The sequence below is a fragment of the Pygoscelis adeliae genome, unplaced genomic scaffold, assembly GCF_000699105.1.
Source record: "Pygoscelis adeliae isolate BGI_AS28 unplaced genomic scaffold, ASM69910v1 Scaffold26, whole genome shotgun sequence".
Taxonomy (NCBI): domain Eukaryota; kingdom Metazoa; phylum Chordata; class Aves; order Sphenisciformes; family Spheniscidae; genus Pygoscelis; species Pygoscelis adeliae.
In genome coordinates, this window is record NW_008825104.1 from 7392510 (window position 1) to 7411579 (window position 19070).

Sequence of the window (19070 nt, forward strand, 5' to 3'; positions counted from 1 at the left end):
AAGCTGTCACTTAAGCCTCTTGAAATAAGTGGAAGGATTATGAAATGTAGGATGATGCAATTTTTACTGTTGTTATATCCCTAGAAAAAGAAAGGATATTGGCCTCTGTCAGATGTTATCTTCTAGATTAATGCTTAGGAAGTCATTCTCCTCCAAGTGAGAACGAAGCAGTGGCAGCTAGTTTGGTCAGGTTGCGTTCAGTTGGTCTGGTGGTGTCTGTCCTATGGGTCATGGGTTGATCATGGCTATGCATCTTGCGTGCATTTTTTGTGAAACATGCAGTAATCTTTAGATTACGGCTTAGACAGGTGTACTCTGCGCTGGGTCAAACACTGGCTGGACGGCCGGGCCCAGAGAGTTGTGGTGAACGGAGTTCAATCCAGTTGGCGGCCGGTCACGAGCGGTGTTCCCCAGGGCTCAGTATTGGGGCCAGTTCTGTTCAATATCTTTATTAATGATCTGGATGAGGGGATCGAGTGCACCCTCAGTAAGGTTGCAGACGACACCAAGTTGGGCGGCAGTGTTGATCTGCTCGAGGGTAGGAAGGCTCTGCAGAGGGACCTGGACAGGCTGGATCGATGGGCCGAGGCCAACTGTATGAGATTCAACAAGGCCAAGTGCCGGGTCCTGCACTTGGGCCACAACAACCCCATGCAGCGCTACAGGCTTGGGGAAGAGTGGCTGGAAAGCTGCCTGGCGGAAAAGGACCTGGGGGTGTTGGTCGACAGCCGGCTGAACATGAGCCGGCAGTGTGCCCAGGCGGCCAAGAAGGCAAACGGCATCCTGGCCTGTATCAGAACTAGTGTGGCCAGCAGGAGCAGGGAAGTGATCGTGCCCCTGTACTCGGCACTGGTGAGGCCGCACCTCGAATACTGTGTTCAGTTTTGGGCCCCTCACTACAAGAAGGATGTTGAGATGTTGGAACGTGTCCAGAGAAGGGCAACGAGGCTGGTGAAGGGTCTGGAGAACAAAACTTAGGAGGAGCGGCTGAGGGAGCTGGGGTTGTTTAACCTGGAGAAAAGGAGGCTCAGGGGAGACCTCATTGCTCTCTACAACTGCCTGAAAGGAGGTTGTAGCGAGGTGGGTGTTGGTCTCTTCTCCCAAGTAACTGGCGAAAGGACGAGAGGAAATGGCCTCAAGTTGCGCCAGGGGAGGTTTAGATTTGATGTGAGGAAAAATGTCTTTACTGAAAGAGTGGTTAAACATTGGATCAGGCTGCCCAGGGAAGTGGTTGAGTCACCATCCCTGGAGGTATTTAAAAGACAGGTAGATGAGGCGCTTAGGGACATGGTTTAGTGGGCATGGTGTTGTTGGGTTGACGGTTGGACTCGATGATCTTGGAGGTCTCTTCCAACCTTAATGATTCTATGATTTTTTTAGCATTTATTCCTTTGCATATTTGATGCTGCCTTTGCTCTTGGAAGCTCCTGTGCATTTCCTGAGCTTTCATATCTGGCACATCCTAAAGTCCTTAATTATTGAAGTACGAAAGCACTGCTTTTTGCAACCCTGAGACTACTGTCATGCTCATTCATCTCAGTTTCTCCTTTTCCTGTTGTTCTGTACACTACTTCCACTCCATGGAAATTTCTGAAAAAATTTGCTCTCCCCCATAACTGCAAGGTCTTACTTTTCCAGATGACGTGCTATTTTAGTGTACTCCTCATGGGTACCAAAACGTTTTAAACTCGTTTTCTGAGCGCTGTTGCAGCTTTATCCCAAAGTGACATGGCATCCAAAGCATCCCCAGAATATCTAAAAAGTAAAATCAAATACTGCTTTTCACAGCTTTCAGACCCTAGGACTAAAGCCGGGTTTACAGGAATCTTCGGGGCATTTGTCTGGTTTTGGAAGTTTTGAGAAGTCCAGTTTTGTGTTTTAAAATGCAGTTGTAACAAACCTGTAGCTGCCTTTTGGCACTATATAATTTATTTTGTCTGGAGACTGATTTTAGCTTTACCTTCAGAACAATTTTGTCAGTGTAATATGCTGGGAGGAATCTGCTTGTGTAGCTGTGCCACTATTCATGCTCTGGCAAGTTTCCCTTACTGTAATCTAGACCTAAATTTATCGTGTACCTGTTCTGTATCAGGGAAGTAGTCAGGATTTTTAAGTGTTGATAGAGAAAAGGGGAGTGTTATTTCTGACCTTTCTGAGAAAGATTGCAATAATTGACAGAAAGTGGGGTGGGGAAAGTGGGGTGGGGAATTTGGTGAAAGGATGATCAGAATTGGTTGGGATGAGCAAGTGATGGACTACTTCATAGTAGATAGTAGAATTATGGTGGCTAATACAGGAGAAGAATTGGAGAGGCAGGGAGATTAAGATAAGAACATGGGATAGACTTTCATAACCTAAATTAGATTTTAATCATTTAGACATAAGAATGTTGACAAAATAAAAAAATGTTAAATTACTATTTCATGTATGTATTGTCACAAAGTCAACTATGTTTTATGGAATACAGCTGAAATCATTAAGGCCTTGGTAAGAAGTTGACCACTGTCAAATTCCAATTGCTTCAATGGGATTTGAGGCCACTGGATTATCTTGCAGAATTCTGTGTTTGGATAGGATTGAGAAACAACAAAAGTTGACATATGAAAGCTGCAGAGTGGTAGATTATTTAGGGATGACTCTGCGATACGCTGCCTTATGTAGTGGTTTTACTCATGCCAGACTTTACAGTTGGTGTATTCTAAAATGAAAAAATGCTTGTATATACAGTAAATTATTTTAAAATAGTAAGAAAAAAGCAGCACATAGTGCTTCACTTCAAAATATTCTCATAGTTGCATCTTACATAAGTAGCTTTCTATTGCGTTTTGAGATCTTTTTGTGTTTGTGTTCTCTCCTCTCTCCCTCCACCTTCACACCCACTGAACATCTTTAGAGGACAGACTTAGGAAAACTTAGGTACCGTAGTTGTGAACTCCATGTCTACACACGTTTGGATTTCTTTTCAGTTGCAATTTAAAACCTAATTCCCTGCTTTTGTAATCATTATTTTAGGGTTAATTACAGTGCTTTTCTGTGTTTTTTTTTTCTTTTAATTTTTGCTTTTTTTACTTCCTGATAGCTATATTCAATGTTAATGAAGTTTATTTTTTTCTTTTGTAATCTAGGAATAATGTGGAAAAATGACGTAACTTGCCACAGAGCTGTTTTTGTTAAATGTATTGCTAACTTCTATTGACATGTTTTAGCTTTTTCAAGACAATTCAGTCAGCATTATTTAGTGTTTTAAAGTAAAACAGCATAAGCATTGATAGATCCTAGACTGTGAGCCTAAGTACTCAGGATTGTTTCCAGCTTTCCCATTACTTTGAGACCAGCTGAAGCCTAAGCTTCTCATCTGATAAGAAAAGGAGAAATGTTTGTTTTGTGAAGTCTTCCAAGACCTTTGTTTGAAAGATGCTATCAAGATGAGTCCAAAATAATTTTTTTTCCTCTGAAACTTTTCTGCATGAGCTCATCATTTTTCAAATGTTTAGAAGAGATTTGCATCTTTGAGTGAAAAATTATGAATGAATGTGGAAGCAGTATTGCATTTCTAAAGTACTTTTAGCATTCCAAGAGCATCAGAAACCCTCAAATGTCACCATTTGTTATTTGAAAATGAAGAGTGGATTTTTTAAAATTTTAGTACAGAAGCTGTCAGAGAAAATTCCAGACATTCCTAAATCACTGCTTGAGTGAGATGAAAAACTTTGAACAATTAAAGCAACTTTGAATTTCCTACAGTAGAGATGAAAAACAGGAAAAAGCGAGGATAATATAATGATGATTCATTATAGAACCCTCAACATGCTTTAATACTTGATACAGTTTTTTAGAATGGAATTATACCCCGTTGCAGAAAGAGGACAATTTTGTTACTGGCATTTTTTTCAACTACCAGGTTTATTTTCATTTTTTGACTTCTCTAAAATATGCACCTTTTAAAGCCAACACTGTGGCCTCAAAAATTACGATACACTGCAACAGTGGGAATGATGAAGCTTTGTATTCCTGGTTTTGACCTGAACATGCATTCTTTGTGGTGTAGCTATTGCTCCTTGAAAATAGCGTGCTTAGCTGAATTGCATAAAGCATTGCTTTTTCACAGAAGGTACTGGTCCTATCTGAACTCATCCTTAGCTGAACCTGTTTTAGTAGAGGTAAGGATGCATCTCAGAAATTGCTCACTTGAGCAGTCCTGTTCAGACAATTATAAGTGTATCTAACTTAATATTCTTATGCTCATCCATAACTAGCAAGAATACCTTAGATATTTTGAAATCCTGCTTAGGTAAAACCAGACTAATTACATACTTTGATAAACTTAAGGTTGAGATCTGTGTGGGCCTTTGTGGAAAAGGGATATTTAATACATGAAAGTGCCAGTTTTGCAGGGAAGGGCGGATTCAATTTTGTCCTGAGGACAGGAATTCAAATTCAGAGTAAGTCTGTAGTGTTTGTTTTGCTGATAATTACAGCTGTTTGATTATTAAAAATCTGATCTCTTGCATGCAAGAAATATTTCTTCTATATATTTACGTGAAAGAAGTAGAAGAATCAACATATTTGAATTAAAATTAGTGTTAAAAATAACTATAGCAATTATCCCATGTCAGGCCATTTTAAACTTCCCATTATAGTTAATTTATGAGGTAGATAAAACATAATGATAGCTTTCTGAAGAGAAAATTAATTTATTTGGCCCGAAAACTATTAGGCATGTAAGCATAATTGCCTAATAATTACAGAGTTTCACAGAAGGGAAAAAGCTTTTTTGGTGCCTTATCAGCGTGTTTAATTCCTTAGTATATTTTGATATCTTTTACTTTAATTTTGAATTTTTGGTTTCCAGTATGTTTTTTCCAAATGTTATAGCTGTCTTGCTCTTATCCTTAAAATTCTGAAGTGTGCTTGTGGTTAATTATAACGAATCTTTAGGATTAACATAGATGTGCAGAATCAGATCTGTTAAGAGAAGATTGATGATTTATTATCCTAAGTCAAGTTAAGGAGAATTGAGAATGTTAGAACTCAAAGTTGGTTTTCCATTATATAAGGTATTTTAAAGTAAAAAAAAAAAAATTAGATAATAAATTTAATTTTCCTTTGCCTCAAGAAAGACTTCTTTTTAGAAGCTTGGAGATGGTTATCTCAACATAAAAGAGCTGCATTTGAATGCATTTTACTAGTGACCCCTCTGAAGTGTTTAATTATTTTGGTTCCTAGAAGACCCCACAAGAAGCAGTAGACCTTGGTGGATGAGTGATGCATCTGCTTTTCCAACTTCACTTCCAGTCAATGACACGTTAAGTAGTCATAGTCGACAGAAGAGATCAGTAAGCCTTGAACGGTTTGTGGAAACGCTGGTAGTAGCAGACAAAATGATGGTGGGATACCATGGTCGCAAAGACATTGAACACTACATTTTGAGTGTAATGAATATTGTAAGTTTCATCCCTCTCTGTGTTCATATCAATATGCATGTACTGAAATGATAAAGCAACTGTAAAGTATTTATTTTTTGGCATGAATAATGCTTTGAAATATGTATCAACTTGCAGGAATTAATAGCTGAAATATGGCAAATGTTAGCATCGTGGGAAAAATGCAGTACTGTTTCTGTCAAGAAATACACTGTGATCACTTAAATTGTTTTTAATTTTAAATTCGTATGATTACATGTAGATTATACAGTTCTGTTCTTTTTAAGTCAACAGTCTAAATGCTTCTTGTGCTGGATGAATTATGAAACAAGGTATAAACAGTTTTGATTGAAAAGTGTGACCCAAGAAGTTTGTTTTACTGAGTGGTCATTTTTTGGTCCAAAAAACCCTCTTACACAGGTGATAATGATAATTAACATTATGAAATTACATTGAGTGAGAAAATAGGTTAATTTTTAACCATTTAGGAAACAAGTAGTGTTTCTTGTCTGACTTTGTGCCTTTTCTTATTTTCTGGAGGTCAGGTTGCCAAACTTTACCGTGATTCCAGTCTAGGAAACGTTGTGAATATTATAGTGACACGTTTAATTGTCCTCACTGAAGATCAGGTAAGAGCTGTTGTGCTAAGTTTTATATCCCTGAAATATAAGTTACGTTATTGTGTAATATAGATTCCATTTAATTATTGCTTGAAATGACTGCATCTGAGTACAAAGTGTATCTTGTAATCTTTCAGTGCTTTAATCAAGATGAAACAGTTCAAGGGTATATTCCTCATGTATCATCTCAAAGATACCTGTTCTGACTTCAAGTGAATATGAATACACCTTTGGGGATGTCAGTTTTATTTTTAGATCTATATTTTGATATTCTGATTTTTTTGTATTGACATAATCATTATTGAAGTTGGAGCAGAAAGAATGCCTGTTCAGTAATACACAGCTGAACTTGGGGTCAGATTTTACAGAGATAAAATTTGGCAAGAAGAGTTTATTCCTAGAAACACTGCTTCTAATTTTAGTCCCATTTTAGTTTTCAAAAGGCTTAACAACTGACTGTAGTAATTTGTTTGGAACATTTCTGGTATGCATGTTGTATTGCAGCCAAACTTGGAGATAAACCACCATGCAGACAAGTCCCTCGATAGCTTCTGTAAGTGGCAGAAATCCATTCTCTCCCACCAAAGTGATGGAAACACCATTCCAGAAAATGGGATTGCCCACCATGATAATGCGGTTCTTATTACTAGGTATGGTCATTAAAGTATTGTGTTTATTTTATTTTATTTCTGTAGCTTTCTTGTTCTTACCTTATATATATATATATATATATATAGGCTACTTGTAAAGTAATATAATTGGTAGGTAATCCTAAGAGGAGGAAAATTAATAGATGGCTTGTCTTAAATCTATCAGACTATTAAACTACAGATTAAGAATTTGGAGAAGTAAGATCTACAAATTACTTGCTTCTGCTGTTATTTTCACTTCATAATTGCCAATGCAAAGTATTCCAGTAGAACAGGTGGATCCTGTTGAACATCTTATACTTTTATAATTGAAAAGAATTCATAAGATTATAGAGAATAAAACAGTATGGAAAATGTTTTGTTAACTATACATGTTTTTTATAAGAATTGCAAGCCAGAACCTCAACTACTGCAGTAGTATTTCTGCTGAAAAACAGGTTCTTGCAGATTCAGGCAATGTGAGAATCTGCTTTGTAGCTGTTTTGATTTATTATGCTTAATTAAGATGAGAACTGACGGTTTTAATAGGTAGTTTCAAAGCCTGCATATGTGCCCATTTGTTTGCTTCTATTCCACCGTTACTGTGATAAACTCAACAAAGCTTGCACTGTAGTCTTGCAATCCTGATAAACGTATTCCTGTTTGTCCTTCGCAGTTACGCGTAGGCAACTGTACTTTATTAGGAGATGAGTTTCCCTGTTGTTTAAGGACCATATTGATTCTTTCCTATTTTGTTTAAATAGCAGCAGGTGCAGCAGCACTAATTTGCATTAGGATCTTTTTATTATAGTTTCTGCTTTCCAGCACTGTACTGTGCTGGAAATTCTGTACTGCTTTGTATGGGACCTATTTGTGGAATCATTGTGTTCACTGCAGAAAATTTTTGAGTAGTGATTAAAATAATGGATCTTTTCTGGAATTTTGTGTAAAAGGTGTAAAAGCGGCTGGTTTTTTTTGGGATGGGTGGTTTTTGTTGGTTTGGTTTTGTATAAGGAACATTTTTTTTCCAGGAGGAAAGAAAAGCTAATGAATCACTTGCATGTATTTTTGCATTCATATTTCAAATATAATTGTTACCTGTGGTCATTAATACTACATAGTAACAATGAGAATGATTAAATGCCAGAGTGATTTAGAGAGCTCTTACAGTCCAAGAAGTTTAAAAAAATAATATTATAGTCTCTAATAAAAATACATGGTATGAAATTAAAAATAAAATACAGTTACATTCTAAGATCTTGATTTTTCACAAAGGCCTTCGTTTATGCTCAATTTTTTTGCATACAAGTAATTCCTTCACTAAGGCTGCTCACATGTGAAATTAAATACATCTTTACAGCTGTGCCACACATCAAGCTCTTACTGGTATAATTTAGGCAGCGAGTGAAAAAGTGTCATCTGTAGGTGGTATGGTTGTGTCAGTTGAAGCCCCCCAATATGTATGTATAAGCTGCGATGGGAACACTATATTTTTACTGTCATGGCTGAATAACTTGACATATTGTTAGTGTTATTCTGGCACTGCAAAGCACAGTTGTTTTTCTTTCACTGTTGTGCTTTAATATGTTTTATTACTGTATATTCTGTACTGGCTTCCCCGTTCTGGTAGGATGTTCCTAGTGTAGTTGTGAACAGTTCTGTGTTCCAGGCGAAGGCAACTCTGAGCAAGTTTTCAGAGAACATGAATAATACCTATTGAAAATTAAGTTTTTTCAGCAAAAAGTAGTAAATATTAAGGACTTATTTTGTTCTTCATTATGGGGGCTTAGTAATTATATAAATATGCTGTAGAGTTTCTTTAGGACTTGTGTATGCTGCCTTTTAAAAAAGGACATGAGTTATAAAAATAACTTCTGAGTTTACTTCTAAGAAGTTTACACTTCTAATTATATACCTATATTTTAAATCAACGAAGTGCCTCAGTGTAGTATTTGCAGGCTAATAATATCTACCTTTATAAAGCATTGCTAAACTTTTAAGTTCAGTTATATATGCTTTCACGACAGAATGCTTGTATTCCTTTATTTACTGTAATATTGTAATTTCTAAAAATAATCCCAAAGACTACATGAATCAATTTGAATGGATCAATCAGGCTTTTACTGAAACTGCTAGCTATCCTGGCTCTTACTAATAAAATGTATCGGCATATGTGAAGAATGGATTTTTCTTTTTTTAGGTTGGAATGAGATAAATTTATATTAATATAAACATGTAAATCCATTAACTTTAAATAATTCTAAATGAATTACTGATATGGTAACATGCTTGTTTTCATTCTATTTTGGATCTCTCACATGATGAACCAAAGTTGATGCATTATATGTGAAAGACAAGGGTATGGAGAGATCTTTAGTAACCTCTTTTAACTGAAGGAATTTGAACCTATACTACCAAATATTAAGTTATTTTTTAGCCACTGTAATAGTGTTTTGAAAGCAGTTTCCTGAATCTGTCCCACTGATGCTGCTCTGCTTTGTATAAGGTAATTACATTTTCATTGAATTTGACACTGGAACCATTTTTGGTCATTGTGTGTATTACTATTTTATGGAACGTAGGAAAGTTTCAGTTCAACATTATGAATAGTTTTGTGTTGATCAAAACCAGATTCTTCAGTAAGTAATTGATGTATTTGAAAATATTACCTAGTCCTAGCTGAGTATTTAAGTTTGCAACTACAACAATTTTTATCTGAAAAGTGGGAAAAGGAGTCATTATCTTCATCCGTGCAAATGAAGACAGCACCTCAGCTTTTCTTAGCAACAGATGGCTTTCCTCCGTGATACTTTCAAAGATGGCATGCTCTGATCTGGGAAAAAAAACAGTATTAAGGGTGCTGATTCCCTAGAGGTGTCTGCTTGACCAATGTAGACAGACTTTTGTACCCTAAGCTAGCTGTATGCTAAAACCAGGTAGTCTCACTGGCATGGAGGTATGCCAGGCTAAGCTAGTAAGTCCCATGGAAATATACCATGCCTGCTAAGCCACTGGTCTTTGGACAAGAGCTGACCTGTGTTCAGTGTGCCTGGTGTACGGGCTTTTCTGTTATGGTCCTGCAGGCACCCTGCAGTCTGCAGAGCACTTATTTTACTAAGTGGGTAGGGGGTTGCAGAAAACTTCTTAGCTGATAATAAAAAATTAGGCAGGTAAGAGACTGGGCCAAGTAAGAGCCTAATTCCCAATCAGGAGAGTAAAATCACAGTGATGGAAATACGGTATTACTTGCACAAATATGGTAACAAAAATAATGTGCATTCTCAACTCACTATGGTGAGTATTTGGACTGGTTTAGCTTCTTTAATGCTTCCAGACTTCATGCTGTAGGCATAAAAATGATAATTAGCAGGAACATTTCCTGATACTGTTGTCCACAGAAGCATCTTCCTTCAGTTTCACTAGAGAGCTTCTGAGCATCCCTGAAATTCGTAAGAATTAGATACCCCCTTATAATGGGAACCCAAGGGCAGGTAATTGGCCTTACACAGAGGGCTTATTACAGAGTCTTGGGATATTGGGTGACTTTGTATAACAAGAATAGCAATTACACAGAACTCTGATAATACTTCTGTGTGTGGTACTGTGCTTTTGCCTTCTTTTATTCATTTACAGAACTTTTGTTTGTATTTTCTGAGTCTTAAGTTAAATGCTTAATGTTATTTCAAGATCAGACTGTGACTGAATTAATGTTCTAAAAGAATGAGACCTGATTTATTTTTGTATAGTGCTTGCTTTTTGAAATTTCACCTAGATTTTTTTCTGCTGGAGACTATATTTAAGACTCAGACTTCAATATTTTATCCTGTAATTTTCCAATTACTAAGCAGTCAGGTTTTAGTTATGAAGTTCATTAATAGTGTAATGCTGTTAAGACGTCGTCTTTTTTCCATGAAATGACTTTGACTTTAGATAAACCTGGTGAATCCTTAAAATTCTTTCATATTACAAATTAATAGAAGTAGGAGAAAAACTTGTATGATTCTCTTATCTCAAGTCTTTTGGGAGACAAAAAGTAGTCTTTGCATTTGGTTCCTGTATTCCTGCATCACAGATGTGATAATCTCACTTTCTAGTACAACGTCGGGTTCTCAGATTTGTCATTTTAAGACTCAGTGTAAGTTTTGAGTCTCTGTGTATTCCCCCTTGTGCATCCCACCCCCATCTGTTTGCCTTTTTGGAGTTCTTCTTGTTTATCTCCTTTTTTTTTTTTTTTTTTAAATCAAGCTTCCTCTTTTTGTTTCTTCAGAAACTCCCTAAGAAATAGAGTCTCCATAGTTTACCTTAAAACCACAAAACTTCAGAGGTCACAATGTACACTATGATATTGATACTTATTTTTGAAGAACACTTAACCCAGCTTCCCTTCCATTTCAATCAGTTGCTTCCTTCTCTTGATCTTACAGATCATAAAGTAGGAATTACGGAATTCCTCAGCAATACCTTGGGTAACTTGCAAGCATATACATTACGAACAAAACTATTCCTTGTCCTGTGCACCTTCAAAGAATGGTAAGGGCCAGAGGGTTGTGTTCTAGGTTACGCTTTGTAGCAGGGGTGGAGGAGAAGATGACAAAATTTAAAAAATGCCCTTTTTTTGTTTTGTTTTTGTTTTACACTCTTAAGAGTTCTCTACTACTAAATTTCTATATAGCTCAAGATAGTTAGTTTGATTTGTCCAGGTACTAAATAGTTGTTTTTCCAAATGACACGTGTGACTGACTCGCTAAACTTTGCAGCAACGGAGTCTTCCTGCTGGGAGGGAAGACCCAGAGCTATTAATTTGCCTGCTGGGGTGTCGGTAGATCAAGTAAAAGGCATACCAAACAACCCATAGAGAGGAAAGTTTCAGGGGGAAGTTGAGATGCGTGTGTGTGTGTGTATTTCTGTAAGCAGAACTTGGTCTTTGAGATACAAATGTTTTGAACAGAGAAACATTTGAAACCTTACTCACTTAAAGAGAGAGTACTTCCCAAAAGTCATTGCATGAAATGTCATCTTCTGTTGGTAGCATCACATACGAACAGTTTGTTTTATGTTTTTTAAAAATAAAACCATCCACTATGCTTGACAAAAGCATTAAGGTCTCTCTGATGCAGCTACAGTGTTTTTATAGGAACATAAGTGATTCCATGAAAAAAACTCCTTCATGAAGTTTTAGTTTTGAGACTGTAAACCTGCATTCTCCCCCCCATCCTCCCTCCCCCCCGGCCCCGGTACACTGTGAGAGATGCACTTACGCAGATACAGCTTCTGAAATTAATGACTTATAATATCTTGAAATACAAAAATCTTTTACTTGGATTGAAGTCCACTTGAGTTAGTTTTACAAGTGGCTTACTGCTTTAGCAACAATTTATTCCGCAGCCCCACTGAACTGATGTACTCTGTTGGAGGAATCTTTATTTGCTTGAATAAAGAATCAGGGCCGTAAGCTGTTTTTACTGATTAAGCCAAACACACCTCGATTTGTAGGTTAGACTGGTGTCAGTAAAAATGTTCAGTACCACAGATGGTATAATTTTTCTGTTTCTCTGGGTTTTCAGTGGGCTTGTACATGTTAATTTTTGTGAGACAGTGAATGAGCTCTCTCTTAATACAGACTCTTGTATTTTTGCCAGGTACCACTGTGCTTGTAATTTAGTAAGTGTATTGCTAAGCAGTGTGGTATGGCCGCTGTTAGCATTAACCCTGGTATTAGTATGCAACATGTCTCTAGCAACACTGCTGAAGTCCATATGGGAGGCATTAGCATTATTACACAATTGGTGGATTTTTCAAATCTTTCAAGGAGAGAAATTTTACAGAACTGGTTTATGTTTGTTGTATATGTACAAGATTAACTTCACAATGCTTCAGTTGGTTGTTCCCTCATTCACGTGCCCTCATGGGCAAGGTATACTCTCTTTCATTTGTCTGTGAGATATGCATCCCCTGTGCAGGCTGGTGCTGCCAGTTTTTCTAAGGGGGCAGAAGGTATATGTATATGGCAGCAATCCTAAACTGTAAATCTTGTGGTTCATAATCTAAAGAACTGCAGTGTTTCTGGCACTGCTGTAGATACTTGAGAGAGGCAAAAAGTTTCTTGTTTCATTATGCATACCTGTGTAGAGCTGACCACAATCATGCCTTTCATTTTTTTTTTAATAACATTACGGGGTTTTAGGCAGCCGGGGATGATTTGGTAGTTGCATCGTCCTGATAGCAGTCCTGAAAGGAAATGTATTTTATGGACACAGTTGCCCTTTTGCATGTCAGTTGCTTATAGGTTAGTAATATACTTTTATTCTGTAATAACAAGTAACATTTCCCCGTCAGGTTCTGTACTAGTTAAGGCATTTGGTAGTGAGGTAGGGCCAGCCAGGACTCTGCACATTCCTTTCCTCCTGCAGGTCCAAGATTGTTATGCAGCTTTTCTGAGGCACTTTTCCACTTTTTTCTGGGCTTCTTAACTTGTTGCAAAGACTTCTCTTCTATACAAGGCACTCTCACATTGCTCTGTTGGGACAATTTCCTAGCCTTGTCCAATAAATCTGGACATCCAAAGCATTTCTGTTCCCATGAAGCCCTGTCTCCGATCCTCATCCCGCGGTTTCTTCCTCCGTTAATGAGAAGGGCTTCAATTTCAAGAAGTAATTCTGATGTCAGTTGTATCTTGATTGCTTCTTACTTCCTTGACTCTTAGTACATTAAGTGGTTTTCCTCCTTGTTTTTTATGCAGCCTTTCAACTTATTCTACTGGAGTTCCTTGCAGTGAATTTAAGTCCCTGACAGGAGACTGTTTTTCCTTAGTTGATTTTTGTGCAAAAATCGTAAGATTGTCCCTTGACTTAGTGTCCTGGAGACCACCTGTAAAAGATTACTCCTCTGAGAGAGAGGGTTGAAAAGCTGAGATGTGTATGTTGCCCTTAATATCTGTGTCTGCAGATATTTAAAATGCGAGGAGCTCACTTTCCAAATAATAACACTAAATTTCTCATGCCTCTTTGTTTTCAGGGAATTAAAGGGGTGTAAGTGAAAATTCTATCTGCATATTCAGAATTATGTATTTGGAAAAACCCCCAAACAAACTTGAAATGCAGTAAGGCTCTGCTACAGCAGATTGAGGAATCTGCTGTAAGGTGTTTGATGTTGTTTGCATGGTGCTTTGCGTAATAAGAATATTTGTACCAGGGTTTCTATACATGACATGTTCCTTAACACTCTTGACAGAATCAGTATGTTGCTAGATACGGCACTGGTACCACAGTTCTTACATTCTTGTGTCAAAAACATTTTATGGATCTTCACTATCCTAAGGCATGTTCTTTGGAATGACTACCCTGAGATTGACAGCAGTTGTGGGTGAGACATGCAGCACAACAACTGTGAGCCGTTACAGCAATACAGGGTCTCTGTGTGTAAGATGATTTGCTTTAGGTACATACGGGCCTAGAGCCATGTTCCAAGATTGCAAGCCCTGCATGTTCAGTGGGGGATAAAATATATACAAAGATTTCAGTGGAGAATTCTCCCTCATCCATTTTCTCTATGTCTTTTTGTGAGCTGAGAGGCTGTAGCCTGTGAAATGATGGTAGAAAATCAAATTAGATAACACAGGCAATAGGGAGAAATATGAAATATTTGGGAACTAATAAAATCAGTTGGCATATTATGTAATTCCCCTTTATGTGTCAGTTATACACTTATTTGCTGGGTGGGGTTTTTTTTCCCCCCACCCCACATTAACAGAATAAGGCCTGAAGTGGTGTTCAGGTTTCCACTCTTGGCTGTGAATTTTTGGGGGTTTTGGGGGAAGGAGGTTACTGTAAATGGTATCTTTTAAAATTTATTCCTAGATTTTGTAGCTGAAAGGAATCAGATAGACTCTGTGGGATTTGAGGGAGCTCAAATGGAACAATGAAGTAGCTAGAATGTGAATCTGAAAAACTGCTTATTGCATGGCAAATGTCAACCAGCGGGTGATTTGCAGGTAATTAACAAGCACACTGTGTGAGTGGAATGTTTTCTAATCAATAAAAAGGCTGTTACTTTTAATTTCTGATGCCATTAGTTGACTCTTAGTTTACAGTTGGTTAGTTAGAAGATGTATATTCTGGTTTAGTTTATAAAATTTGAGTCTGTGAGGGTGGAAGGGTGGAAAAGGTACAGGGTATACCCAGAGTTTGCCTAATCCATTCCAGATGGACAAAATGTGTTCAAAATGTGTTTTATTTAATACCAAATCTGGAAGAGTGACCAGTGTCAGGGACTAAAGCTCAGACTTCCATGCTCTGATTGGAGACTTCAAGTCTGAAAGCTGTTTTCTTCTTCTAATTTTTTTTTGGTAGATTGATTGGAATACTTCATACTGAGTAAAAAGACAAATAACATTCTCCTATCTCAGTTGAAGACAAATTTTGAGTGTAATCCCACAAACATCTCTTAAGACGTGCTCACTGAGTGGAACTGGTTACACACCTAATGATTTCCTAAACTGGAAAACCTGAGAATATCTACCAGCACACAGTGTGGGCAGTGCAGCTCTTAACTGCCCCCAGTTAAAGTCTTTCTCTAAATGAGGCAATGAAACCTTTGGTAGTTAAAAATGCATTGGGGTAAATCCATAAAATATCAAACTACTTTTGCTGTTGATAGTAATGGTATCTTAATGCCTGCTGTAGTTTACAAATAAAACTTTTCCTTTTACACACTAGACTTACTACAGAAGAAAAAAATCAATGAAAAATACTTCTGTATGCTCAATTTTTTCCCCCTTTTTTTTTTCCTCCAGGCATTTACCTTCTGAGTTGCACAAAGGGTCATAAAACTATTCAAATGATAGTTTTTCCAGGAAATGTTTGGTGGTAATAGTTTGGGATATCTGTTAGAACACTCAGTTACTGCTTGGCCAGATATCTGAGGAAGGGCTTTCTAGCAGTTTGAAATGTCATATTTTGCCTTCTTTTTTATAAAGAACATAGACTTGTTTAAAAATCTCTCATTTTTAATTTTTCTTTGTAGTCTGAGTAGAATCCTAGCATTCTTCTCTTTTCTTTTTTTCCCCTCTCTTGCTTAAGTACAGTATCAGGGCTGTTACTATTTTCACAAGTTACAATGACTGGCAGAATAATACATATGCAAGTGAGTAGCTGTGCTCCTCATTCTTAACAATCCAGAAAAACATATTAGACCAATTTCTACCCTGGATTTTCAACAATTTTGGATTTTGTCTGTGATATGTTGCATAAATTCTGTCTCTCACCACACATGAATATGTACTACGTTTTCAAGGTGTTTTCACATTTTAAACATCAGTCTGAATTATTTAGCTCAACTTTATAACTACATTTTATTGGATTGGTTATGTATAAGAATAAATTAAAAACGTGGGCTTTTAATTAGGACACAGGTTGTAAATTAATTCTTTTAGTGGCAGCATCATATCCATTTAATTTTAGTATTCGGTATTCTTCAGTTTCTGTTAGTTTACACCAATCTGTCCTAACAAAGGTCATGATTATTTATGCTTTGAGGTCAATGGCAGCATGCCCATTATTTCAGTAGGATCTGGGTTAGATTTCAATTTGAGTTCATAGCTTGTTCATTTTAATTATGCAAATAGTCATGTAAAACGTAAAGTGAGCACTGTTTGTTCTATGCTACTTAATAACTTTTTGAAATACTTTGCAGCTTTAAAATTTGTATTAATGAAGATAAGTGCATGAGTGTCTTTACCTTTTTTTAAATTAGGGATGGTATTTTCTCTGAAGTTGTACCCATTTCTGTATTAAATTCACTGCTTTTATTAACACCCATTGTGCATAGAGATAGATCACTTCCTAACTAATTTTTAAGTTTATTCAGTGTGTTAAAAGTACTTTCCAAAGTGATTAGTACTACTTACAGGTTAATTTTTTTTTTTTTTGGCTCGCTTGCTTTATTAGTGAATTTAGAGCAAAGAAGTGACACTTGAAAGAAATGCCTGGAAATTTTCCAGTCAAAGAGCAGGTGTGAATAGGCAGGAGCAGAGGATATTATAGAATTGTCCCAAGTAAAGAAATATGTTGTAGTTCATGTCTGCAGTTGTAGCGGTTCATTTTCCCTTTTCATATAATGTATGATGAAATGTACCTTAAAAGGCTATTAAAATTCTCACAGAACTGGATGATGGAGGTAAAATTAAAAACCAAAGTTAAAATTGCATGCTTGAGTATTTTTGCATGCTGGCCTGATCACGTGTGCTCAGTTAATTGGTACTAAAGTTGATTCTGAAATCAGATCTGCTAAACAACAGATAAAATTTTGCTTTAAACTCAAATGAAATCAAACTCTTTTGTTTTCAACTCAAATCAAAACATCTTGATGAATAAGAAATTTGTTGAAGAAAATAAGAAATCACATTTGTTTACATGTGGTATATTCAGAATTAAATTACCACCTGTGTTGCATTCTCAATTATTTTCTTAACTGACACTTCTACTTTACTAAAGATATATGTTTCACAGTCTTTATTATATGAAGTAAACACTGGAAAATATGGTTGCTGAAATACAAACACTGAGATAACACTGAGAACTAACTGAAATTCTGGTCAAACCATTTATTTTGCAACAGCGTGTGAAGGAATGGTCGTCTGGTCAACTGTAAAGAATTAAATATGAAATTGTAAACATGCTTAATGACTAGCAAGTCTTGTGTATATATTTGCTTTCATGTGCTATATTCTAATTCTTCCTACCATTGTTTGTTTTCTGTTCCCTTCTGTTGCTGCCACATTGACCTATTATTAGCAGGTGAAACTGTAGCACATGGGACTACTCCAAATGGGAATATACTCAGCAAATGTAACAATTTCTGCTTTTTTTTAAGCTTCATCTCTTCTTTCTAGACTGGAAACTCTTCGTACTTCTGATCTACTGGCTAAGCTAATACAGGCCAGCAATTTCAACATTATTAACAGTGTGAATAAAAAAATATCTTTTCATGCTGCATAATCAAATATCTTTCTTAGCTCACCGGTCATTAATTGTCCACATGTGCACTTATGCAAAATTCTAGACACTCCTAGTTTAAACTCTTAATCTACATAACACTATTTATAGTATTTCAAAACTGTATCAAAGTAGTCCACGAACACTGTGGAGACAGCCAAAAGCTGTTGCGTGTGCATGGCCAGGGCCTACCACCATGGATACATGTGGTAGTGGTACCTCAAGCTAATAAATCAAGAATTTTTTTTTTTTCAAATTATGTGCAGTTGTCTTAGTTTGAGTAATGACTGATCACTTCTTTAACAGGCAATACTCTTATTCAAGCAATTTTGTATGGTTCAGTGAGTCAAAATGTTAGTTTGTCAATAGGGATAGGTATTCTAATATTGGATGCTTTGGCATGGTATTGCGTGTAGATCCTTTGTACTGAATATTTCATATGCTTTTCCTCTCTTGCATTTTGTAGCTATTATATAACAAGAGAGAATCATAGAATCATAGAATAGTTTGGGTTGGAAGGGACCTCTAAAGGTCATCTAGCCCAACCCCCCTGCCATGGGCAGGGACATCTTCAACTACATCAAGTTGCTCAGAGCCCCGTCCAACCTGACCTTGAATGTTTCCAGGGATGGGGCATCCACCACTTCTCTCGGCAATCTGTGCCAGTGTTTCACCATGCTCAGTGTAAAAAATTTCTTCTTTATATCTAGTCTAAATCTTCCCCCCTTTAGTTTAAAGCCATTCCCCCTTGTCCTGTCGCAACAGACCCTGCCAAAAAGTTTGCCCCCATCTTTTTTATAAGCCCCCTTTAAGTACTGATAGGATGCAAGAAGGTCTCCCCAAAGCCTTCTCTTCTCCAGCCTGAACAACCCCAACTGTCTCAGCCTTTCTTCATAGGAGAGGTGTTCCATCCCCCTGATCATTTTCGTGGCCCTCTTCTGGACTCGCTCCAACAGGTCTGTGTCTTTCCTGTGCTGAGGGCTCCAGAGCTGGACACAGTACTCCAGGTGGGGTCTCAGCAGAGCAGAGTAGAGGGGCAGAATCACCTCCCTCGACCTGCTGGCCACGCTTCTTTGGATGCAGCCCAGGGTACGGTTGGCCTTCTGGGCTGCGAGCACACATTGCTGACTCATGTCCAGCTTTTCCTCCACCGGTGCCCCCAAGTCCTCCTCAGCAGGGCTGCTCTCAATCCCTTCACCCCCCAGCCTGTATTGAAACCAGGGGTTGCCCCAACCCAGGTGCAGGACCTTGCACTTGGCCTTGTTAAACCTCATGAGGTTCACACAGGCCCATTTCTTGAGCTTGTCCAGGTCCCTCTGGATGGCATCCCATCCCTCCGGTGTGTCGACCCCACCACTCAGCTTAGTGTCATCTGCAAACTTGCTGAGGGTGCACTCGATCCCACTG

General features: G+C 37.4%; 1 protein-coding gene across 1 annotated transcript in view; it reads left to right on the forward strand.

Moving 5' to 3' along the window:
- Positions 1–19070, forward strand: part of ADAMTS6 (ADAM metallopeptidase with thrombospondin type 1 motif, 6) — a 156669-nt gene that overhangs the window by 14508 nt on the left and 123091 nt on the right. Inside the window, exons 5-7 of the mRNA XM_009327284.1 lie at positions 5230–5444; positions 5969–6052; positions 6548–6693. Of these exons, the coding sequence (XP_009325559.1) occupies positions 5230–5444; positions 5969–6052; positions 6548–6693 (445 nt within the window). The remainder of the gene's footprint in view (positions 1–5229; positions 5445–5968; positions 6053–6547; positions 6694–19070) is intronic.